This window comes from Ursus arctos, unplaced genomic scaffold, assembly GCF_023065955.2.
Source record: "Ursus arctos isolate Adak ecotype North America unplaced genomic scaffold, UrsArc2.0 scaffold_11, whole genome shotgun sequence".
In the NCBI taxonomy this organism is placed as follows: domain Eukaryota; kingdom Metazoa; phylum Chordata; class Mammalia; order Carnivora; family Ursidae; genus Ursus; species Ursus arctos.
The window spans coordinates 69481355-69504518 of NW_026622775.1; the positions used below are offsets into that span (position 1 = coordinate 69481355).

Here is a 23164-nt window from a genome sequence, read left to right on the forward strand (position 1 = left end):
ACGCTTGCATCCCAGGTATGAATCCCACTTGATCGTGGTGGATAATCCTTTTAATGAACTGTTGGATTCTATTAGCAAGTATCTTGTTGAGGATTTTGGCGTCCATATTCATTAGGGAAATCGGTCTGTAATTCTCCTTTTTGAGGGGGTCTTTGCCTGGTTTGGGGATCAAGGTAATATTGGCCTCATAGAATGAGTTTGGTAGCTTTCCTTCTGTTTCTATTTTTTGAAATAGCTTTAGGAGAATAGGTATTATTTCTTCTTTGAATGTTTGGTAGAATTCCCCAGGAAAACCGTCCGGGCCTGGAGTTTTGTTATTTGGAAGGTTGTTTATCACTGACTCAATTTCTTCATAATTAATTGGCCTGTTTAAGAAATCAATTTCTTCCTGTTTCAATCTTGGTAGTTTATAGGTTTCCAGGAAGGATTCCATCTCTTCCAGATTGCTTAGTTTATTGGCATATAGCTGTTGATAAAAATTTCTAATAATCCTTCCAATTTCAATGGTGTTCGTCGTGACCTCTCCTTTTTCATTCATAATTTTGATAATCTGGGTCCTTTCTCTTTTCTTTTGGATAAGTCTTGCCAGTGGTCTGTCAATTTTATTGATTCTCTCCAAGAACCAGCTTCTAGTCCTGTTGATCTGCTCTACTGTACTTCTGGTTTCTGCTTGATTGATTTCAGCTCTAATTTTGATCAACTGCTTCCTCGTGCGTGGATTAGGCCTGTCCCTCTGTTGCTGTTCCAGCTTCTTGAGGTGAGAATATAAAAACTGCATTTTAGATTTTTCTATTCCTTTGAGTGAGGCTTGGATGGCTATATATTTCCCCCTTAGGACCGCCTTTGCAGTATCCCATAGGTTTTGGACTGTTGTATTTTCATTCTCATTGGTCTCCATAAATTGTTTAATTTGATTTTTGATTTCCTGGTTTATCGAGTCATTCCTGAGCAGGATGGTTCTTAGTCTCCAAGTGTTTGAGTTTCTTCCAAATTTTTCCTTGTAGTTGAGTTCCAATTTCAGAGCGTTGTGGTCTGAGAATATGCAGGGGATAATTTCAATCTTTTGGTATCGGCTGAGACCTGTTTTGTGTCCCAGAACATGGTCTATTCTTGAAAATGTTCCATGGGCATTAGAATAGAATGAGTATTCTTTGGTTCTGGGGTGTAGTGTTCTATATATATCTATGAGGTCCAACTCGTCGAGTATGGCATTTAAAGCCTTTGATTCTTTGCTTAGTTTTTGCCAGGGTGTTCTGTCTATTTCTGAAAGTGGAGTGTTGAGGTCCCCTACTATTAATGTATTTTTATTTATATGTCTCTTTATTCTGGTTAAGAGTTGGCTTGTGTATCTTGCTGCTCCCCTGTTGGGGGCATATATATTTATAATTGTCATATCCACTTGTTGAATACTTCCTTTAAGAATAATATAGTGCCCTTCTGTGTCTCTAACTATAGTCTGTAGTTTAAAATCCAGTTTATCTGATATGAGAATTGCTACCCCAGCTTTCTTTTGAGGTCCATTTGCGTGAAAGATGGTACTCCATCCCCTTACTCTCAGTCTGAATGCATCTTTGGGTTTGAAATGAGTCTCTTGTAGACAGCAAATGGATGGGTCATTTCTTTTTATCCAATCTGCAACCCTGTGGCGTTTAAAGCAAGAATTTAAACCATTAATGTTAAGACTGAGTACTGAGAGATATGCTTTTAATTCTGCCATGTTGTCAGTAAAGTCTTTGTTTGTATTGGCTGTGACTTTCTGTTTTGTATCACTCTTGGGGCCTTTTTACTTTTATAGAACCCCCCATAATACCTCCTGTAGGGCTGGTTTCGTGGTTACAAAATTGGCTAGTGACTGTCGATTCTGAAATGTCTTTATTTCTCCATCAATTCTGAATGACAGCCTTGCTGGATAAAGGATCCTTGGCTGCATGTTTTTCTCTGAAAGAGCTTTAAAAATGCTCCCCCAACCCTTTCTCTCATTCCAGGTCTGTGTAGACAGGTCTGACGTAATTCTGATGCCTTTGCCTTGGTACGTGAGAAATTTCTTTGCCCTGGCCGCTTTCAATACTGTATCCTTGGATCTAATATTTGCGAATTGCGCTATTACGTGACGTGGTGTAGGTCTGTCATGGTTGAGCTTGGGAGGGGTCCTCTCTGCCTCTTGGACACGAATGTTTGTTTCCCTTGCTAGATTAGGGAAGTTTTCAGCTACAATTTGTTCAAATATCTCTTCTAGACCTCTGTTTTTCTCCACCCCCTCGGGGATGCCGATGATTCTAACATTGGATCGTTTCGTTGAGTCAGTAATCTCCCGTAGCCAACATTCGTGGGCGTGGATTTTTTTAAGACCCTCTTCTATTTTTATTTTTTCCTCTATTAACCCATCCTCCAATTCACTAACCCTTTCTTCTGCTTCGGTGACCCTGGCCGTCAGAGCCTCTAGTTTTGCCTGCATTTGGCTCATAGAATTTTTAATTTCTGTCAAATACGCTCTCATTTCCGCCCTTAGGGATTCTATATTCTCAGTAACATTTTCCTTAATATTTTTTTCAAGTCTACTCATTATCTTGACCATTGTTACTCTGAATTCCATTTCTGATAATTTGGTTACATCCATATCCGTTATTTCTGTGGCAGAGGCCACAGACTCACCGTCTTTTCTTTGCTGGGGGGGCTTCTCCTTCTTGTCATTCTGATGAGGAGAGGTTGCGGGGTTGTCCAGAGCCCAAATTATTGACTGGGTCCCAGGCCATGCCCCTTGTTTTATAGGGATCTTAGAGATGTGGGCTTCTTCTTTAAAGATTTTATTTATTTACTTATCTGAGAGAGGGAGACAGACAGTCAGCAAGAACGGAACAGAAGCAGGGGAGTGAGAGAGGAAGAAGCAGGCTCCCAGCGGAGGAGCCCGATGAGGGACTCCTTTCCGGAACGCTGGGATCATGCCCTAAGCCGGAGACAGGCGCTCAATGACTGCGCCACCCAGGCGCCTCCGGTTGTGGGCTTCTTGATTTTTCAGCCTGCCTTCTGTGTTCTGGGGGAGGGGCCTGCCGCGCCGATACTCAGGCAACCCTGTTTGGGTAGAGTCTCCGTGTCCCCTGCGAGGGAGGATGGGGATGGGCACTCTCTGAGCCGGTATTTCCAGGCTTTTGTTCTCTGGCGGCTTTCCCTGGCGGCCGGCTATGCCTCTTCTGAGAGTCAGAGCAGCAGAGGCTGCATTGTCTCAGAACAGAGGGACTGCGGCCCGTTCTCCACTGATGTTCTGGCCACTTTAACTCTATTACTGTTGGTGCTGCTCAACCCTGCAGCGTCCCGGGATGTGCGCACCAACCCGGTGTCCCTGCCCTCACTTCCAGGGCCGGCGCGTCTCTGTCCTTTGTGTTTCTAATGCCGCCAGCCACCGGCCGCCCTGCGCGCTCCCGGGTCTCCCGGTCTCAGTCTATGCCCGGTGAGCACACCGCGATTCCGGAGTTCCGTGAGAAGCCTGGTGGCGCGCGCACCCGGTTCAGGGTCTCAGTCTGCTGTTTCGCGGGTGCCGACCGCGAGTCCGCCCGCTCCCCCGTGCACGTGGCCCGCCAGCCGCCAGCCGCCGCGCGCGCTCCGGGAGTTCCCGGTCTCAGTCTGGATCCCGTGAGCACACCGGGATTCCGGTGTTCCGGGAGATGCCTGGTGGCGCGCGTTCACGGCTCACCGGTCTCAGTCCGCTCTCTCGTGGGTGCCCTCTGTGAGTCCGCCCGCTCCCCCGTGCAGGTGGCTGCCGCTTCCCGGCGCCCCAACGCGGCGGCTCCCACCCCCTTCCGTTTATCTTCCGATATCTGTGCACGGTTTACAGCTCCCCTCTTCGTACCTCAATACTCAGCGCTGGAGATGTTCATTTGTAGAGATCCAGATGCATCATCCTGCGTCTCAGGCTGATTCCGTGGTTATTTAGGCTGGTCTGGTACCTATCCAGCTCGACTCAGGGGACCGGCTGAAAAAGGGGTCCCCTACTCCTCCGCCATCTTAACTCCCCTATGTATGTCTTCTTATAAATCACAATATCACAATCATCCATTGGTAACCTTGGACAAATTATTTACCATTTCTAAGCCTCCATTAACTCATTTGTGAAATGATAGTTCCCGTCTCATTGGAAGATGAAGCACAAAAAGCTTAGCACAACATGGCAGTCATGGAGACGCACTGCCCTGGCCTCTCTTCCAGGATTTGCTGCCCAGCTGCAGGGAGTGTGGTCAGCCACCAGCCAGCCAGCCTTCGGCTCCTTCAGGGGCTGCCCCATCTGCAGAAAGCCACCCCAGCTGAGATCACCCCCTTTCCAGGGTAATCTGATAACTGAGGGAGAGGGGTGGTGATGGATAAAGGCCTGGCCCGTTTCTGCCTGACATGGGACCGTAATGGGCAAACTCATCCTAGAATTTCCTGCCAGAGTAGGCCAAGCCTACATCGTGGGTTGACTTCTTCTTCCCCCCAATCTTCTTCCCTTTCCTCTTCACAGGTGGTGAGCCCTGAGACCCCAAACTCTGTCTCTAGGCCTACTTCTGGAGAACTCAGTCTGCTACACGCAGTGTCTGGAAGAGCTGTCATTTCACACTGGAAGACAGTAAGTACCCAATAAATGTTGGCTATTGCTTTTTGTTAATGTTGTTGCATTAAAATAGGAGCTAGATTCTAAGATTGGACATTCTGTTCCTGACCCATCCAACCCTTGCTCTGCAGATGCTTAGTGCCGTACTAATCATCCGTCGTTATGCTCATATCATAGAATTACCCTGTGTTATGGACTGAATGCTTGTGTCCTTGGAATCCTAACCCCCCTAATATACTGGTACTACAAGGTGGGGCATTTAGCAGGTGATCAGGTCATAAGGATAGAGCCCTCATGAATGGGATTAGTGTCCTTTCAAAAGATACACCATCCAGCTCCCTTGCCCTCTTTCCACCAAGTGAGGATGTAAGTAGGTGGCCATCTGCAGACAGAAGAGGGCCCTCATCAGAACCAGACCATGCAGGCACTCTGATCTCGGTCTTCCAGCTTCCAGAACTGCAAGATAATTTTTGTTGTTTCTAAGCCACGTGGTCTGTGGTATGTTGTTATAGCAGTCTGAACTAAGATACTCTTCTTTGAGTACCCGCAGGGCAGGGAACCTGTCTAACACTTCCTTCTTCTCCTCCACTGATTGGTTAGCTCACACCTACTAGGCACACCATGTGAATCATGTTGATTAATTTTTAACTTTCCTGGGCTAAGGACTTCAGCAGGATATTTTTGAATAGCTAAATTTTACTCTTCCCACATGTATAAGGAAGTTTCTAGGCTACCTCATCACGTGATAACCCAGGAAGGCAGCCTACATTCATCATACCATTCACAGGGATAGAAGTCCACTAGCCGAGGTTCGATCCATATACTGCAGTTCACAGTGTGCTTTTGGGGGTAGCAAGTCATCTGAGCACACCGCTGGTTATCTTGCAAAGATTCTGCGTCTGGCTCCTTTAGGAGGTGCTGTGCAGCCCGTGGCTAGGGTTTGTTTTTGGCGCAGCTGATATGCTTTGCTGCAAAATACAAGTCAAAAGAGTTACCTTCATGGTTAATATCAGCAAAGGAACAATGCCAAGATTGTCCTTGAGTTCCCCAAAAATTGAACACTGGCCAGCTGGTATCTCTCGAGAGGGGACTTTCTATGCATAGACGTCTGTGTCATTGTAGTAGTGAGAACTGGAGGAAGCTCGGCCGCCAGCCCAAAGCACTAACACGCACGACCCACCAGCCACGGGAAGTATTTTGGGAGTTACATCATTCTTGAAAGTCTGCTTTAAGAGTAGTAGCCTGTTCTAACAGAGAATGGAGTTGCAAGTCAACGGCCTAAATTCTCCTGCGAGCTCTGTGACCTTGGGCAGGTCACCGACACCTCAGTGTCCTCATCTGTAAAATGGAGGCTTTGCCTCCACTCACGGAGGCTCCTCCAGCTCTCCCGTTCGAGGTGTCTGTGACCATGTATTGTTTCCGTGCAGGAGGAGGGCGAGAACCACACTTTCCCCAAAGAGGGGCTGCAACCTGAATAAAAATGAGGTGTTGGTGATAAGAATGAGACATCGGCGGGGAAAACAAAATCCCTCAAAAAAAGGAGGCTATCGAACTCCCCCACAAACCTCACAGCCAGGCTTTGGTTGGATTCCTCGTGAGTCAGTAGCTTTCCCAGTTGCCTCAACTTTCTTACAACTTTGTTGTTCTTTCTCTTTTCTGATTGCCTTGATGACATTTCCAGCACATTGAACCAGAATATCCTGACCTCTTCGAGGGGCAGGGGATGGGGTTGCCTGCTCGACCTTGGACTCAGCCCTTCAGGTAGTGAGAAGTCATCCCTCTCACAAGGGTGTCTGACTGGAGAGCCCACCCAGCGCCTGGGGCACAGGCTAAGAGCCCCTTTCAGGGAGGCCCAGGAGAAGCTGAGGCTGTGCTCGCCCCCCATTCTCCCACCTCCCCAGATGGGTAGAGTGTCCCCTCTTCCCACACCTGCTCTCTGCACACTGCCACACTGTCCCCTGGCAGGCAGTGACTGTGGACTCTCCGGCCTCGTTTCCAGGCTTGGCATCACTGTGGCCCTGGCTCCGGCTCATCCCAAGGCAGCAGGTGTTCAGGAGAAAGGAGGAGCAGACCATATGCAGGGAGACTAAGACAGTCAGAATCTCAGGAGTCCTCTTGTCTGTCTGGTTTGCTTTGCAGATGGAGAAATGAGAGGCTTGCAGGCCCAGAGCCATACAACTTGTGAGTGGCTGGGGCAAGAACTAGAGCTAGGTTTCCTGATTCTCAGTCAGGACCAGCCACTCCCTGATTCGTATTTTTTCTGCCTTCTTGTTCTTTTTTTTTTTTTTTTTTTTAAGATTTTATTTATTTATTTGACAGAGAGACAGCCAGCCAGATAGGGAACACAAGCAGGGGGAGTGGGAGAGGAAGAAGCAGGCTTCCAGCGGAGGAGCCTGATGTGGGGCTTGATCCCATAACGCCCGAGATCACGCCCTGAGCCGAAGGCAGACGCTTAACGATTGCACTCCCCAGGCGCCCCAACACTGCCTACTTGTTCTAAGCAGAATGACGGATGGATATTTTAACACTCAGTTGCTTTACAAGATTTTGAACACCCAAGAAAATACTCAAGGGAAATGAAGGCTGGGATGTCATCTCCTCAGTGAAGTCCACCCGGAGCCCACCAACTCCAAGTGTTTATTCCGGGAACTTCTTAGCTCTTTATTTGTACCCTGAAGGGCACTCCACTTTCAGCAGGGCGGTATGCGAGCCTGATTTATCTGGGCCCAATATAGCTCCACACATGAGAAAATTCATCAGTTCCCTTAATCAACCAAGTGCATTCCTTCAAGAGGAGAGAATCCTGATGCAGGACTCAGGCTCCCTGGGGGATCACGTGCAGAAACGCAGCCACCGCCAGCCAGCGGCTCCTTGCTCTCTCTGAGCCAACCCAGACTCAACATCTTCTCATTGCTTTCAGCACAGCAAGGGACCAGGCTAAAACATTTCAACAAGGACTCCTCAGCAGCTCTGGTCAGTGAGAGAAAGAGTAACATGAGACAAGATAAGAAGAGACGCCCAACGTCCAGGTCATTCAGTTTGACCGGGGGTCCCTAGGACATGCCTCCCTCAGAGCATTTGGCCTGTTTCACTGGGTTCTCTGGCCACGCTGTTTCTGCTCTGGGCTCGTTGACTCCCCTAGAGCTGTGAACCCAGTGCTGTGGTAGACCTTCCAGCCTGTTCCTAGCTCTGCACTCAGCCTACCCGCCAGCCGTGGCAAACACCGGGCACGTAGCAGGCGCTGAGTGAATTCTGGGCCAGACTAAAAAAGCAGGCAGAGGGATTGGGTCATTGAAAGAGAACAGGCCATGGAAAATAATCAACAAGATGATGGCACCCTCCTGCAACCCAGGCCCTTCAAAGAACGCCTCCTCCCCCGGAAGAGACACAGCGTGGTGGGAGAGCGAGCAGTCGGCAGCGCCCAGCTCAGCACTCACTCTGCAGCCACGTCCTTCTCCCGCGGCCTTCAGCCAAGACCCTGAGCGTGTCTCTGCTGCAGGTGCGGATGGGGAGGCATGAAGGCACAAGACACTGTACAACCTAAGAAGAGACAAGGACAAGCGCTCGGGTTTTTTCTTTTAATTATTTACCAGATAAAAAAGAAAAAATAGTGATTGTTTCTCTTCACCCCCAACATTTCGATTTACCAAGGTCAAGTAGGAGAGAAATTGAACGTAATTCATGCTCCTGGCCTGGAGCAAATTCTTTCCCTCGGCTCTGCAGCACCTCGAGGAGGAGGGACAGGGCAAAGGGCTCCAGGCAGAAATACTTGTACTGTGGCAGCAGAGTGGCAGTGTGGCTGTCCTCCTGTCTTCTCCCTGTTGCCAGAACATTCAGACCCTCCTGTCTGCCTCCCCGGACCATCCTCCCCAGTCCACCAAAGGAAGTAGGAAGACAGGACGTCAGGAGGCAGGACAGGTGTAGCGCAGGACCGGGGAAGCACACAGCAGACATGGCAGAAGGCCACAGTCTTTTGCTTCTATTGCACATCCTGGCTCAGATCCCCTGCCCTGAGCAATGGGCTACAAAGCGAAATGCTTCGGAAGCTCAAACCAAGAACCTGTTGTTGAGTGCCGGGCTCAAGAAGGGGAGGTGTGTGGTTGTGTGGCTTGTTCTGATACACATACTTAAGTTATATGCAAGTTATTCCATGGTGGGGGCACAGCAAACATTACGCCCTGTTAAAAAAAAAATATGGAGTTTGGACACCTGGGGCCCTAGAGTCACCTGGGCTTCTCCCCCTCAAGGTCAAAAGACTAAGAATAACTCTCCAGTCCGCAGATCTCCTGAGTAAGATGGAAGAGGCGGCAGCATCCACCAGCTACACGAGCCCCCTCGCCAGCTGTCGTGACTCGGACACTCAGGGCGGCCCTCTTTTTCTGAACACCTGGAAAATGTGGCCAGTGACCCCCCAGAACAGCCTTTCACACTGCACGTTCCTCCATAAAGTGGCAGCTGTTTGGTTCTCCTTCCTCGCATTGCCAATGCAAACAGAGTAGGACTGGAACAAGTTGTTTACCTGACCTTACAGACGGAATAAAGTCCTCGGAAAAAAACGGTGGGGTGGGGAGAAGGGGCTGGTTTTGATTTGGCAAAGCTGCAACTCTTTCACCTTCATTGGCTGGGACAAAGCTGGTGGGTGGAGACAAACCTCACTGAGCCAATGGCAAGAACTGCAGGCTATGAGAGACGACAGGTCAAACACACGACTGTATAAACTGTGGCACTATAAAGATGAGAGGGCGGGTCCATGACACCAGCTGGGAGCACGCCTTGTGAGCACGCTTCCAGAAATTACATCTGTCCGGTAGTGAGTGGTAGCATCCAGATAAATCAGAGTAGTTCTCCTTCCTCCTCTTCCCAAAAAACTCTGAGAGTTTCTCATTTAAATAACTATGTACACACACACAAGCCTGGTCTCTCTTTTACACGAGGGTCCTTCACTTGAGGGTCCTAGAATGGCTTTAGAGAGTCGGTTCCAATTGGCTTTTTGGAGATTTACTGCTTGGGACCAAACCTGTAAGGAGAAGAAATGACTGAATTCTACACCAGGCAGACCTGTAGGACGAAAGCATCCTGGTGTTTAAGGGGTCGGAGTCTTCACATAAATAAGGAGCCCGCAACTCCCTCATGGGGTTTGGTACCCTGGCCAGTTGAGTACCGGGGCTGGGACTCACTACCCCCGTGCCTGGCTACTGTCAACCAAGGGCCCCATGCCCACTGGCAACCCTGGGAGTACAGCTCCATACCTCCCTCTGATAAGGACAGTTTCTCAAGTTCAGCTTCAAGTTCAGCATCCGAGATCCTAGGGTTAGGCACACTGTTGGTATAAAATGTCTCAGGGGGGTTGTCAGGCAGATCCAAAGGTTCTTTGGTGGTATCCTGAAGAAGGATGTCCAATTCCTTCTCCAGTTCCTCACTGTCAAAATCTGGAAAGAAAAGATGGCATGAGGACATATAAAGTCCAGGGAGCAAATGCATTCATGAGTCAAGGACTGAGGACGGCATAACTCAGCTCATCTTTACTAAAGATGTCTAGGCCTCCTTGTAGGTCGGAAAAGTCATTGAGTCGGGAGGCAGAGGGCACCTCCAAGCAAATACTCTTTTCCCACACACAGAGCTAAGTCATCGAGGGGATATATTTTGCTAACACCACAGAACTGACCCTGCTTCCCCTTGCCCTTGAAGGAGGATCTTCCAGTCGGAAGTCTAATGAGTCAAGATCGCTGCAGCCCAGAGGTTAACAGTACAACAGTACAATCTACCAAGGGGGGGGAACGACAGTTCCTTCTAACTACAGCCGTGGGTGAGCCCCAGAGAGGAGAGCCCTGTCTGCACCAGGAAAAGTACATCTATGATCCAACCCATTACAGCGCAAGGAAGTGAAGGCCTCTTAGAAAGGAAGGAAGAAAAGAACTGGCTTGTCAACTCACCTAAGCCGTTGGTCACCCCACCAGCCAGAGTCTGAGAAACTTCATCCTGGGTGTCACACAGCTGTAAGAGAAAAGCACAAGGCCCTGAACGCAGGGAGCCACCTCTGGGGGTCTCGGTCTTTCGGGCTCAATGTTCAGGGTTACCAAGTAGTGCTGCCCCGTCTGAGAATCAAGACAATCTTCCTCAAGTGCACAAGTGAAAGAGTGCAGTTTGGGAAAGAGGAAGTGCAGCCAGTCACACCTGCCCTCACTGACTTCCTTCTGCAGCTGTTCCTCCCTGGCCCCTTCCTGTACCTCTTGGATCTGATCCACAAGGCTCTCTGCCTTCTCCACTGTGACATCCTTCATGGAGAGTTTTAGTGCTCCTACGCCAGCCTGATAGGCATTGAAAACCTAAAGAGAAAGCAAAGTTATCAGTGCAAATGAAGAACCCCGGGCAAAATACGTGCCAATATTGTGTCATCTCCAAATGGTAACTTTGGGGGTTTTTGGTTTTGTTTTGTTTTTTTGTGTGTGTTTTTTTTAATATTTTTTTTATTATATCATGTTAGTCATCATACAGTACATCCCTGGTTTTTGATGTCAAGTTCGATGATTCATTAGTTGCGTATAACACCCAGTGCACCATGCAATACGTGCCCTTCTTACTACCCATCACCAGCCTATCCCAGTCCCCACCCCCCTCCCCTCTGAAGCCCGCAGTTTGTTTCTCAGAGTCCACAGTCTCTCATGCTTCATTTTTTGTTTCTTTAACCACCCGCACTTGATTCATCCCATGTTCACCAAGGCCAAAACTTCCCAACAGGAGAAGCAAGCTCCCAACACTACCCTGAAAAACCCGGGCCTCCTCCAAACAGCACGGCTACAGTGGGGAGAATGAGGAGTGCATGCCGGAGAGACCACCCCGAGACTGGAGCAGAGGGGCAGTGGCTACCATCTGGTCTGTCTGGGAGGCATAGATCCGGTCCAGGATGCCTTGAACAGTGTCCAGCTTGGCATGGAGGGCCTCGATGCGCTTCTCTGTCCGTTGCTTTGCCTTGAGCGACCTCAGTGCCTGGGGGGCATGGAGACCTGGTCAGACGGGCCAGAGGGCCAGGGGAAGCAAGGCTTTCTCAGATGGTAAGACCATCGCAAGCTGTGGTACCTGGACCACCTGCAGACGTTTCCCCCTCGTGCCCCAAGCTCCTCTCTGAACCGCTGGGGCACCACCGCCCACTGCCAGCCCAAGGCACAGGCACACAACTGCAGGAGAGAAGGGGAAACTCACCAGCTGCTTCTTTCCTGCTCGGCATGCCCGGCGGGCTTCTTCTTTACACCTACGAAACACAGGGGACAGATCAAGATGACTGTGGCGTAGGAAGGGGGTGGCAGTGTCCTGAATTGTCCCCGAGAGTCCCACTTAATTAAGGTACTTTCAAATCTGAAAATCTAATCACTTCCACCCGATGGCCAGAAAGACGATGCCCAAGAGCCCTCTGGCAAACTCCCGCAGCAAGCTGAGATAGAAACTTGAACATATGCACGTGAGAAAGGCAAACGACGAAGGACAAGCTGTGTCAGCCGCCAGGGAAGAACGTGCCAACTAGGCACCTCAACAACAGAGCCCCGTTTCGGCAGCCAGGAGATAAAGACTCGATTCTTAACACCAGCAATGGCTCTGGACATGTTCCCTGGCCTTCCCACAATGTTGGGTCTCTCTCACTGTAAGGACAAGTGAGCATTTTAATTCAACGTCCGTCTAGCCTACGTTTTAGAGAAGCGTTCATGTGCCATTAGTGGGGTGCCTTCCCCATGTAAGGGAAAGAGCAGGAATCCCTCAGAAAGAGCCTGGAAGGCAGAGACCTGCCTCGTTCACTACGGTGTCCCTAAGTCCCTAAGACAAGGCCTGGCTCGACAGACACCGGTTAAAAGGATACTGGCACGGAAGAGCATAAACATAACGTGGACGGATGTAATCTTGGGGGAAAGAATTAAAATTCATTTCTTTCTCCTTTGTGATAGTCTGTATTTTTGCACGACTGCTGCACTGAGCAGTCAGTACTTTGTAATTAGTACAATAACCTTTTTTTTTTTTGGAAAAGAGCCCGCAGACACCAGTGCTTTGCTGGCTCTGAGGGCCAGGCAGGGTGGGGATTGGAGGGCGCTCAGCTCAGGGTAGTTACCTCTCTGCCTCCTGGGACAAGGACTCCACTTTGCGCGAGAGCAGCTGTTCACTCTGCATCAGCTGGTAAACCCCAACATCTACGTCGTTGACAGGAGAGACCTTGGCATGTGGCCCTCGGGCAAACTTCACAATCTGAGGGACAGGGACAAATTACTGGGGCCCCTACCACAAATGCTGAGACATCCCCAGGCAGGAAGGCCGGCGGGCACGTCAGTATGTACTTAATAAGCCATCGGTGAGTCGGTGAATGAACAGCTGGACTTCCGTACCTTTTCCCCGTTCTGCTCAAGAACCGTGACTCTCTTCTCTTTCTGCAGCTGCAGCAACACCAAGTAGAAGGTCCTCTCATCCGGACAGGAGCCCGCACAGAGGGTGCTCAGCTCTGCCAGGGCCACCACAGGGTGCGAGGAGAGAGGGGAGTTCTGATACAGACGATACACCTCCTCGGCCTTCTCCTGCAGGGGAGGCAAGTGTGCTTACACGCCTGGCCACTGCCCACGGAGCCCCGTGAGCCTGACCCCGTGTGTCCAAGAGCCTGACCCCGTGTGTCCAAACCAGGATCATGCAAGACAAGAGCAGGGGGCTCGGACCCTGCCTCCCCTAAAGTAGCAGCTTTGGGAAAGGAAAAAGAACTTGAGTTTTGTAAACCTCGGAGGGAAGACTGGTGCGTACAGATGAAAGGAGGTACATGATACACGGAGCCGGCTCCGTGTCCGTTTGGGACTTTATGTTTCTGTGTCGCCCGGCCCGGCGGAGGAAGAGGAGCCCAAGGTGGTGTGGTGGCATAACCATGACCGAGAGCTGAGGCCTGGTTTTCAGCTCGGCCTATGTGGCCTGGACCAGTCAGTCTCACTGGTCCTCAGCATCCCTTTTACAGACTGAAGAACGTGGAGGAGAGGACATCCAAATTCCCTGCCAACGCTGGTCTCTCCATTTTTATGCCAACTGGCGAGAATGCAAACAAGAGCATTACTGAGTCTACAGAGAGTCTCAAGAGAGAAATATGTGACAACGAGGTGGGACAGGGGTTTTGTGAGGAGCCTAGGAAACACAAGTTTCAAGAAACAATGCCACTGTGTTCCTCCTACATGGAAATTACTCTCTCAGTCTTCCGCAAATAAGAAATACTTAACTGAGGTACGCACAGAGTGCTATGAAAATCTAAGGAAGGAACGCCCAGGAGTTCAGAGATTGCTTGGGGGGGACAAATCGTTGTTGAGAAGAGTTCCGAAGGGTGAGTAAGCTCCTAGGTGAAGTAGGTGGGAAGGGTATCTCAGGAAGGGGGACGGTCATGAGCAATGGTATAGAAGATGAGTCAATACGGTGTTTATGGATGTGGACAGGAAGGGGAGGGAGAGCAGAAGCACCTCTCTCTTACACAAGCTGTAGTATCTTCTTTGCTGTCCTTTCTCTGCAGATGGTGGGTACTCTTGGAAGGGAAGTGACAAGGCTGGATTAATGGAGATCCAGCTGACAAGCAGGAAGGCTGGACTGTAGGAGCTAGGCTGAGAGGCAGGGAGACCATTTATGCAAGAGACCAGGAGGGACTGAACGGGGCAATGGTGAGAGGAACAGAAAAGGGATGGGTTCAAGAAAAATTCAGAAGAGAAAACAGGCAGTCCCTAGTAACCGGGCATGGGGTGGAAGGAGAAAGTGCAGTCCAGGATGACTCTTGGGTTCTGGCTTGAGTGACCAGGTAGACGTGATGCTATTAATTAATAGAAAGAACACAGAAGGAAATGCATATTCTATGGGAAAGACAAAACATTCCATTTTGGACACGTCTGGGATGCCTGGGGTGCATCCAAGCAAACACACACAGCAGATAACTGGATATACAAATCTGAAGCTCAGAGGAGACACCCGGACAGGACAGAACTCTGAAAGTCCTCAAGCATATAGAAGGTCAAGACCAATGTTTAAAAGACAAAGGAACTTACAAAAGAGACCCAGGGCACCACTTAGGGAGAACCAAGGAGAACGCACAGGGTAGACAACAAAGTCAAAGAAATGGAAAATTTTAAGAAATGAGTGGTCAACAGTGTCAAAGGCAAAAGAAGAGTCTAATAAGATAGAGACTAAAGTTTTCATTTGATTTACCTGCCTTGTCAGATAATAATCCTTACTATAAAACTACTGTAGTAAGAACAGTGTGGTGTCCACATCAACAGACAAATGGTAAACAACAAATGATGCTGGGGCGCCCGGGTGGCTCAGCTGGTTGACTGTCCGACTCTTGATTTTTTTTTTTTTTTTTAGATTTTATTTATTTATTTGACAGAGATAGAGACAGCCAGCGAGAGAGGGAACACAAGCAGGGGGTGTGGGAGCAGAAGAAGCAGGCTCCCAGCAGAGGAGCCTGATGTGGGGCTCGATCCCAGAACACCAGGATCACGCCCTGAGCCGAAGGCAGAGGCTTAACGACTGCGCCACCCAGGCGCCCCATCCGACTCTTGATTTCTGCAGCGGTCATGATCTCAGCGTTGTGAGACTGACTACTGCATCAGGCTCTGCACTCAGCAAGGCATCTGCTTGAGTTTCTCTCCCTCTGTCCCTCCCACCGCTTGTTCGGGCTCTCTCTCAAATAAAAAAATAAATCTTTAAAAAAAAAAAAGATGTTAAGACATCATTTGCCTATCTGTTTGGAAGAAAATCATTTTTCCTTAACAGGTATACAAAAACAAATGCCAAATTACTGAAATTTAAATTGAGAAAAAAAAATTTTTTTTAAAGATGATTTAGTTTTGACAGAGAGAGAGCGCGTGTGCACAGCAGGGGCGGGGGGGAGTAGAAGCAGCCCGATGGGGAGCACAATCCCAGGACCCTGAGATCATTACCTGAACTGAAGGCAGATGCTTAACCAACTGAGCCATCCAGGCATCCCAAGAAAATATTTTTTAACATTTTTTTTAAAGATTTTATTTATTTATTTGAGAGAAAGAGAGAGAAAAGACAGAGTGGGGGGAGGGGCAGAGGGAAAGAAAATCTTAAGCAGACTCTCCATAGACTCTGTGGGCTCCCCACAGAGCCCAACATGGGGCTCGATCTCATGACTATGAGATCACAACCTGAGTTGAAATCAAGAGTCAGGCTCAGTCGTTAAGCGTCTGCCTTTGGCCCAGGGCGTGATCCCAGAGTCCTGGGATAGAGCCCCGCATCAGGCTCCCTGCTCAGCTGGGAGTCTGCTTCTCCCTCTGCCCCTCCCCGTCTTGTGCTTTCTTACTCTTTCACTTTCTCTCAAATAAATAAATAAAACCTTTAAAATCTTTGAGTAAAGGGGAAGATAATTAAAGTGCTATTTTTAGGGGCGCCTGGGTGGCTCAGTCGTTAAGCATCTGCCTTCAGCCAAGGGCGTGATCCCAGGGTCCTGGGATCGAGCCCCGCATCAGGCTCCCTGCTCCACTGGGAGCCTGCTTCTTCCTCTCCCACTCCCCCTGCTTGTGTTCCCTCTTTCTCGCTGGCTGTCTCTCTGTCAAATAAATAAACAAAATCTTAAAAAAAAAGAAAAGAAAGAAAAAGAAATCAAGAGTCAGACACTTAACCAACTGAACCACCCAGGTGCCCGAGAAAATATTTTAAAAATCTAATTAACCTTGAACTGGAGGATGCCTTTGTAAGCAAGACCAGAAATTCAGTACCCATAAAGGAAAATTTTGAAAGATCTGACTATAGAAACATGGAAACTTCTATATGGCAAAAGACAACATAAATAAAAATGAAAAGCAAAACAGAGACCAGAAAACAATATTTACATCCCTAACACTAAATATGTTATATATATATATATATATATATATATATATATATATCCCTAATACATTAAAAAAACTCCTATATAAAGGACAAACAATCCAATATAAAAACAAACAAAATATGTAAATAGGCAATGCACAGAAGGGGATTTGTAAATGGCCAGCAGACAGGGGGAAACCTGCTCAAATCCCAAATAGGAAGCATCATTTTTGTTCATCGTATTGGCAAAATTTAAAAGACTCATGTTATCCAGTGCTGGCAAGGATGTGGGGAGACTGAATACGTCAATAAATGTGTCAATCAATACAAACTTCTGAAAAGGAATTTGGCAATTTCTGTACATATGCATTTCTAGAAATTAACTCCATAAAAATAAAAATAGAAGTACACAGATGTATACACAAGGCTGTCAAAGAAGTATTCTTTTTTTTTTTTTTGGTAATAGAGAAATTGGAATGACTTAACCATCCAACTGCGTGGTAACTACGGCTTAAATTGCGGTGTATCTATAGTATTATTACACAGCCATCCGAAAGCATGAAGTCGATCTGTGTTATGTCGGGGCCTAGAAACACGCACATAACGTACTGAAGTGTAAAGAAAAAAAGGCAGGCTGCAGACCAATAAGTAAAATAAGATTCTATTTCTGGAAAAAATGGAGTGTGTGAGCATGCATATTTTTGTATGTATGTGTACATTCACGTATTTATTCAACAAATGTTTGCTGACTCTCTATTACGTAGCAGGCTCTGTTCTCAGCATCCCAGAGCCAATGGAGCTTCTCCTTTCTGGTAGGAGAGACAGATTATAATAAGTAAACAAGTAAATAATATTTTCAGGAAGCATTAAATGCTAACAACAAAATAAAACAGAAAGTAATACAATGGCGTGGGACAAGGTCAATAAGAAAATATGTGAAAATCTGTGCGCTCACACGAACAGAAAGGAATGCACCCAAAGAGATGGAAATGGGATGAACAGAAAGGAAACGTTTGTTTCTTTGTATAATTATTTTAAATAGCAAAATTTAGAGGCAATTTTTACTTTTTTGTACTTTTTCAAATAAAATAAAAAGTTACTGGCTTTCTGCGTCTAGACTTGGGAAAATCAATTTACCTCAGAAGTAGGCTTTGTTTTATAAAAATATCCAGATAAGACTCTTCAGTTTCACAAAGGGAAGCAAGGTTCCATCCCAGGAGAAAACAGTGAAGTCACCATATAATGGAAAGCAGGTGTCATGGAATGAGCTTAACTGTTAAGCGCTCTGTTTCGTGATGTAAACTGGGTACAGATTTAACAGTACCATGCCACTGCAGAGCGAGATTTATTTTTCTACTTAAATAAGATTAAACTACACTGCAGTTAAAAATTATTGTTGGATGAACCACGAGAGACTATGGACGCTGAGAAACAAATAGAGGGCTTCAGAGGGGAGGGGGGTGGGGGATTGGGAGAGGCCGGTGATGGGTATTAAGGAGGGCACGTATTGCATGGTGCCCTGGGTGTTATATGCAAGTAATGAATCATGGAACACAACATCAAAAACTAAGGATGTACTGTATGGTGACTAACATAACATAATAAAAAATTTTTAAAAAATTATCATTGGTTCTTGGAAGATCTATGTTATTAATTCCACTTCCACCCCCATCTCTGCCTTTGTTCTCAAAAGACTATGAATCCAAAACCCCATCTGTGGGGATAAATGAGTCTACCTCCCTATGTTCCAGGTTGGAAAACACTTGAGGTAAAAGACTGCAAAGAGGAATGGAGCTTGGCCCAGAGCCACACAAACCATCCTGCAGTTTCTGTGTGGCCTTAGCTAAGTCCTGGAGGTCAGCGCGCCCGGTGGGAGGATAACCATGTGGGTAGGGGAGGGGAAAGAGCCCTTCCCTTGAAGCAGATGCACGCTGCTCGGTCAAATTGTGAGGGACAGGGAGAGGTGGTAGATTTTGGAGACCTCCACCTCCATCTGAGGTAGAGAGGGTTGGGGGTCTGTCAAGGTGAACTGGAGCTTCTGTTGGGATGAGGGATGAAGATGCTGAGCTGGCTCCAGCTGTGAGGAAGCCTTTGGGGCTATGCAAAGGTCCTGGGGTTGGGCTTGGTCTGTGAGTTTCAAAAATAAGTACTGTCTACGGTATACTTCTGCTACCTGGTGCTCAGTCAACTTTGTCAACAGGTACACACAGAGCAGTTTGGTGGAGTGCTGGGGCTGAAGCAGCTGTGCGCTGGGTTAGAGCACTGGGAGGTCAGCAAGTGGTGACAACAAAACGTGGTCAAGGAGAGAAACAGAGCACTAACGAGGTAGTGACCAGGTCCCACAAAGGACCCCACTCTGTGATGGGAAAACCTTGAGAGGGTTCAGAGGCTGAGGAACGAGAGCACCAAGCAAGGGAGATGGAATATACAGATCAAGAGAGACTGATGGGATGAGGGGACAGCAGGGTAGAGACAGACTCAAGAGCCCGTGTGGAAGAGAAGACAGACACCTCATCCTCTGAGCTTGGGGAGCAATAAAGGCTCAGAAAGATGTTGAACTCGATGCAGAAGGACAGAAAACTGAAGGCTTGACTTAGGCGATTCTACCTTCTCAGTGAAATGTCAGCAGAGTCATGGGGGTGGCGTATGGAAGGCAAGTGTGAGCGGGCTGGGAAAGGATAAGAAACTGGGCTGAGGAACGGCTCCGAGGGCCCTCCTAGAGCTGGGCACCATGAAAGGGACCGCAGTCTTGGTGACAGGATGATTTTCTCTAGCAGGGATGGCAGACGGTGGGACTGGTCTACGGCACTGGATGTGCTGGCATCTCGGGTGGCCCGAGAGAGCTGCAGAGAAGCTGGGTACGTGCTCCAGGCTGGCTAGGGCAGGCGAGAATTCTACCACTGAACCAGCAATGCTCTAGGCTGGCTAGGGAAGGCAGGCCAGGCGGAAGCTGACCAAGGGCCTGGTGGCCTCTTCAGTGGAACTAAGACCATCGGTAAGCTGGAAGGGGAGAGGGTTACAGTCCACAGAGGAGGAAATCTGAACCTGGTCTGCTGCTTTAAGAGAAGGCAAAGCTGAAGTCACAGGGTCCTCTGAAATCCTGAGAAATTCATACCAGTAACTACAGAAGACAAAGAATTTTCTAAACTTTAGCTTATCACTAATGTTTACAAATACAGAAAGTAATCAACTCTATGTTATGGACAATTCCAAGACAGAGGATCACCTCTGAAATGTACAATCCAACTAACGACTAGATAGTCTACAGAAGGTCAGATAAACTCAGTTACCAACTCTGTCACCATGCGAAAAAGATGTTCTCCTTCTAAGGATACACACAGGAACGTGGAGCACCCGGTCATCACCGCAGATGACATCCAGACCTCTCCGCTCTGAGCACCCACCTTAAGCAGCTCCACAGCCACAAGCACCTCCTCGGCAGGAACTTTATTATCACCTAGCATGTTGGAAAGAGTCCACTTGAGGGGCTTCAGCAGGAAGACTCCAACCCCCCAGGAGATCCAGCTGCTGTCTACACTGGCCATGAAGTCTGACTCCCGCTGTAGCTCGCCTCGACTGCAGGCAAAGAAAGAAAAGGGCATGTAGTAGGCTTAAGGCAATGTCCCATTCCGGTTCCCACCTTCCCCCAAGAGACAAATTTGGTCGTCATCACACCACTTCTTAGGTACCTACGCTGTGCCAGCTGTAATGAGCAGCACTGTTTATGCTCCAGCTGAAAGCCTCATGACAACTCTGTGAGATGGATGTTGATGTTGGCGTTTTAGTGAGTGAGAAAATAGAAGGACTGAGGTGAGAGACGCCAAATCTAAAGTATAACTTGGCTCCAAGATGCAAGCTCTCCATTAAGGCTGCAGAGCCTACCTTGAGACTTCCTTTTACAAACGAAGCTCCATATGATCAAATGAAAATAACAATAATGGGTTAGTGTTAACGCAAGACCTAAGGAAATACACAAAGATGGTTAGAGAAAAGGTTTTCCGCTATTCCTAAGCGAGGGCAGAGATAGGGCCTAAGCACTTAATGGTACTGGTGATAAGCAGCCACATTTACTGAAAGCTTACCATGAACCAATTACTCTGCGAAGGGCTATGTAAGGATTATGTTTCAAATCCTCACGATAAACCTAACGACAATTATCTTATCATCATTTTATAGTTGGTCAAACTGAAGCTTAAAGAGGGGCACAAAATTGAGCAAGCGGCAGAGCCAAGATCTGAGCCCAGACCCTTTGGCCCTCAACTTGGCACATACTCTTTCTCAGAAACAGTAAGTTTCAGAAATGGCTTGTCCCATCAGCGTCAGCCAATAGAAAAGTACTGGGGAGAAGGGAGACCCCTTCATCAGGAAGAGCAGCAAACTCAAAGCAACATATCAAAGCTCACTTTCTTCATTCACCGAAGGAGGTACTATGCTAGCGAGGCTGTTCTCAGCATATGTACAATGTGATCCTCAAATGATTCAGAATCAGGAGACTAGGGGTCCAGTCCTGGCCATTACCTCTCACTAACTGTGTGACCTCGAGTAAGCCGCTTGCTCTCAGTCTCAGCCCCCTCTTCTGTCAGCTGAGGGAGGATAATTCTATCATCTCGCCCTCAGGACTGCTGAGGAGGTCAGATGAATGGTGTGTGCAAACTACCTGCATACTATTAAGTGCGGTACATCTATTAGATAACATATCCATGCTACTGCCTCAGGTACCTCTAAAACCCTGCACCTGTCACACAGGTAACACCTACAGAACCTTCTCAGAGCACCAAGGTACCCAGGAAAGCCCTTAACCTGCTTCATGTCCTCTGCTTCAACCAGCCTGTGCCAAGGACAAGCCCAGACATGCTGGACAAATGACCTGTGCCGGGGGCTGCTGGCAAGATCCCCACAGGCCTCTTCCCCACGACTGCCCTCTTCTTAGTCCTGACCTTCCTCTAGTTCAATAAATCCTATCTTGCGGACCTTCTGTGCCGGGGTAATTCAAATTTGGAAGCCCCTACGAAATAACTACACAACGGGATTCCAGGCCAGACAAGTCATTGTCACCTCTGCCAGGCGGGTCTCTCCTCCTACCGTCTCAATCTAATCTAATCGGACAATCCTGGCCCCCCAATTTGCCCGATGCCCCGTCTCCCTCTCCCTCCACACCCTTAACCCAACCTCCTTGTCCTCCTTGCGTACTGAACAAACACAGATCCGCTCCGGCGGTCCAGACCCTCGGCTGGGCGCGGTACCCTCAGGGAGCCACCCCCGCCCCCTGCCCGGGGCCCGCCCTCACCGTAGCAGGTCCTGCAGCACGGTGGCCAGCCCCAGCGGGACACTGCCCTTGCGCTGAAAGGCCTCCTGCAAGTCCCGCAGACGCAGGCGCACCACCCCCTGGCGGCGGCTGTGGCTCAGCACCAACGGAGCCCAGAAGCCCATCTTGCTGTCCCAGTCGGTGCTGTTCACCTCGCGACTCCTTTTGAAGGCGGAGAATAGGAAAGACATGCGTTCCTCATCCTCCTCCCACTCGGGGGGCAGTAGGCCCGCCGGGTCTCCCCCGGCCGGGGCCTCAGCCTCCCGCTCCGGGGACCACATCGGAACCCCAGCCCCGCCAAGGCGCCGAACACAACCCCGGCCCTGGTCCCCTTCCGCCCTAGTTCCCTCCCGGCTTCCGTTCCTTGACCACCTCCTCCTCTGTCATTACGTCATCGCCACCCCCAGCGTGAAATAAGTCCCGGGCCTTCTTAAGCGCATGCTTCCCTCTGCCTTCCCTGCGCCAGGAGGCGGGACGATGACTCGATTTTCTGACAGGCTCAAAGCGCTTGCGCCGACACCTCCTCCCTCAGTCTTTGTGCGGCCCAGGGGCTTCGCGCGTGCGCGGCGTGTAAGTGAGCGTCCCGCCCCCTCAGGGATCATAGAGTTTGGCGACGCATTATAGAGAAGCTAACGCTTCTGCACCTAAATTGTGGAGGCTTCAGAGAGTGGAATTGTAGCGTCCCGCTAAGGGGCGCCAGAGGCGCCAGGGTCGCTAGTGAATCACGATGCGGCTCTTCCACTAGCCGCTACTTCAAACACTTAAACTTCCAAGATAGCTTTCTTTTATGGTAACGTCAGCGATAAGCAACCGTCGGCCACTCAAGCTCTGTGAACAATGTATACACTACTTTGGAAAGATATGTACGCTTCTACTGTTCTTGCTTCTCACTTTCATCCCTGGAGTCCCCCTCGTTTCCTTCTCAGTGTCAATATCCTGCTGATCCTCAAGATGGACTCAATTCTAATCTTCGTTGAAACCTTCCCCAACTGTCTTGACTCATTGTTGATCTCTTTCTTGGACTGCACAGTTAGCATTTACTATTCTGTATCCTGTTCCCTAGTTCCCTCAAGGCAGGTGCAATGGCTTAAATATTATGCTATGATACATGGTGGTGCTGAAGAAATACTTCATAAGCTGAAAGGTGTACAGCTTGATCCTTGCCCTTCTAATAACTTAGAATCTTGTTAGAATGAATGAGCGCTCATATATATGATTCTTACAGAAAGTCTTTTGAGCAATGAACATGTCCAGTGTATTGAGAATAAATTGGTTTTCTTTTTAATTGAACGACTTGAAAGATGAAAGGTGTTTCTTGTTTAATGGAACTGGGTAACAATCACCAGAGTTGAGTATGAATCTGGCCTCTGCTACTCAGTGACCGTATGACCTTGGTCAAGTGTCTCACCTTTCTATTTGAAGGAAATGTTATGATATATGTAAAATAC

At 48.5% G+C, this 23164-nt stretch overlaps 1 protein-coding gene across 1 annotated transcript; it reads right to left on the reverse strand.

Annotated features, from left to right (window-relative positions):
• Window positions 1-8146: 8146 nt before the first annotated feature.
• CHMP7 (charged multivesicular body protein 7) lies at window positions 8147-22099 on the reverse strand. Its single transcript, XM_026518994.4, has 10 exons — window positions 21699-22099; window positions 19816-19987; window positions 12949-13134; window positions 12678-12811; window positions 11783-11831; window positions 11450-11569; window positions 10810-10908; window positions 10516-10576; window positions 9832-10011; window positions 8147-9599 (listed from the first exon to the last, which is right to left on the reverse strand). The coding sequence occupies exons 1-10, from the start codon at window positions 21995-21997 to the stop codon at window positions 9547-9549; spliced, it is 1353 nt and encodes a 450-aa protein (XP_026374779.2). The 5' UTR covers window positions 21998-22099; the 3' UTR covers window positions 8147-9546.
• Window positions 22100-23164: the final 1065 nt, after the last annotated feature.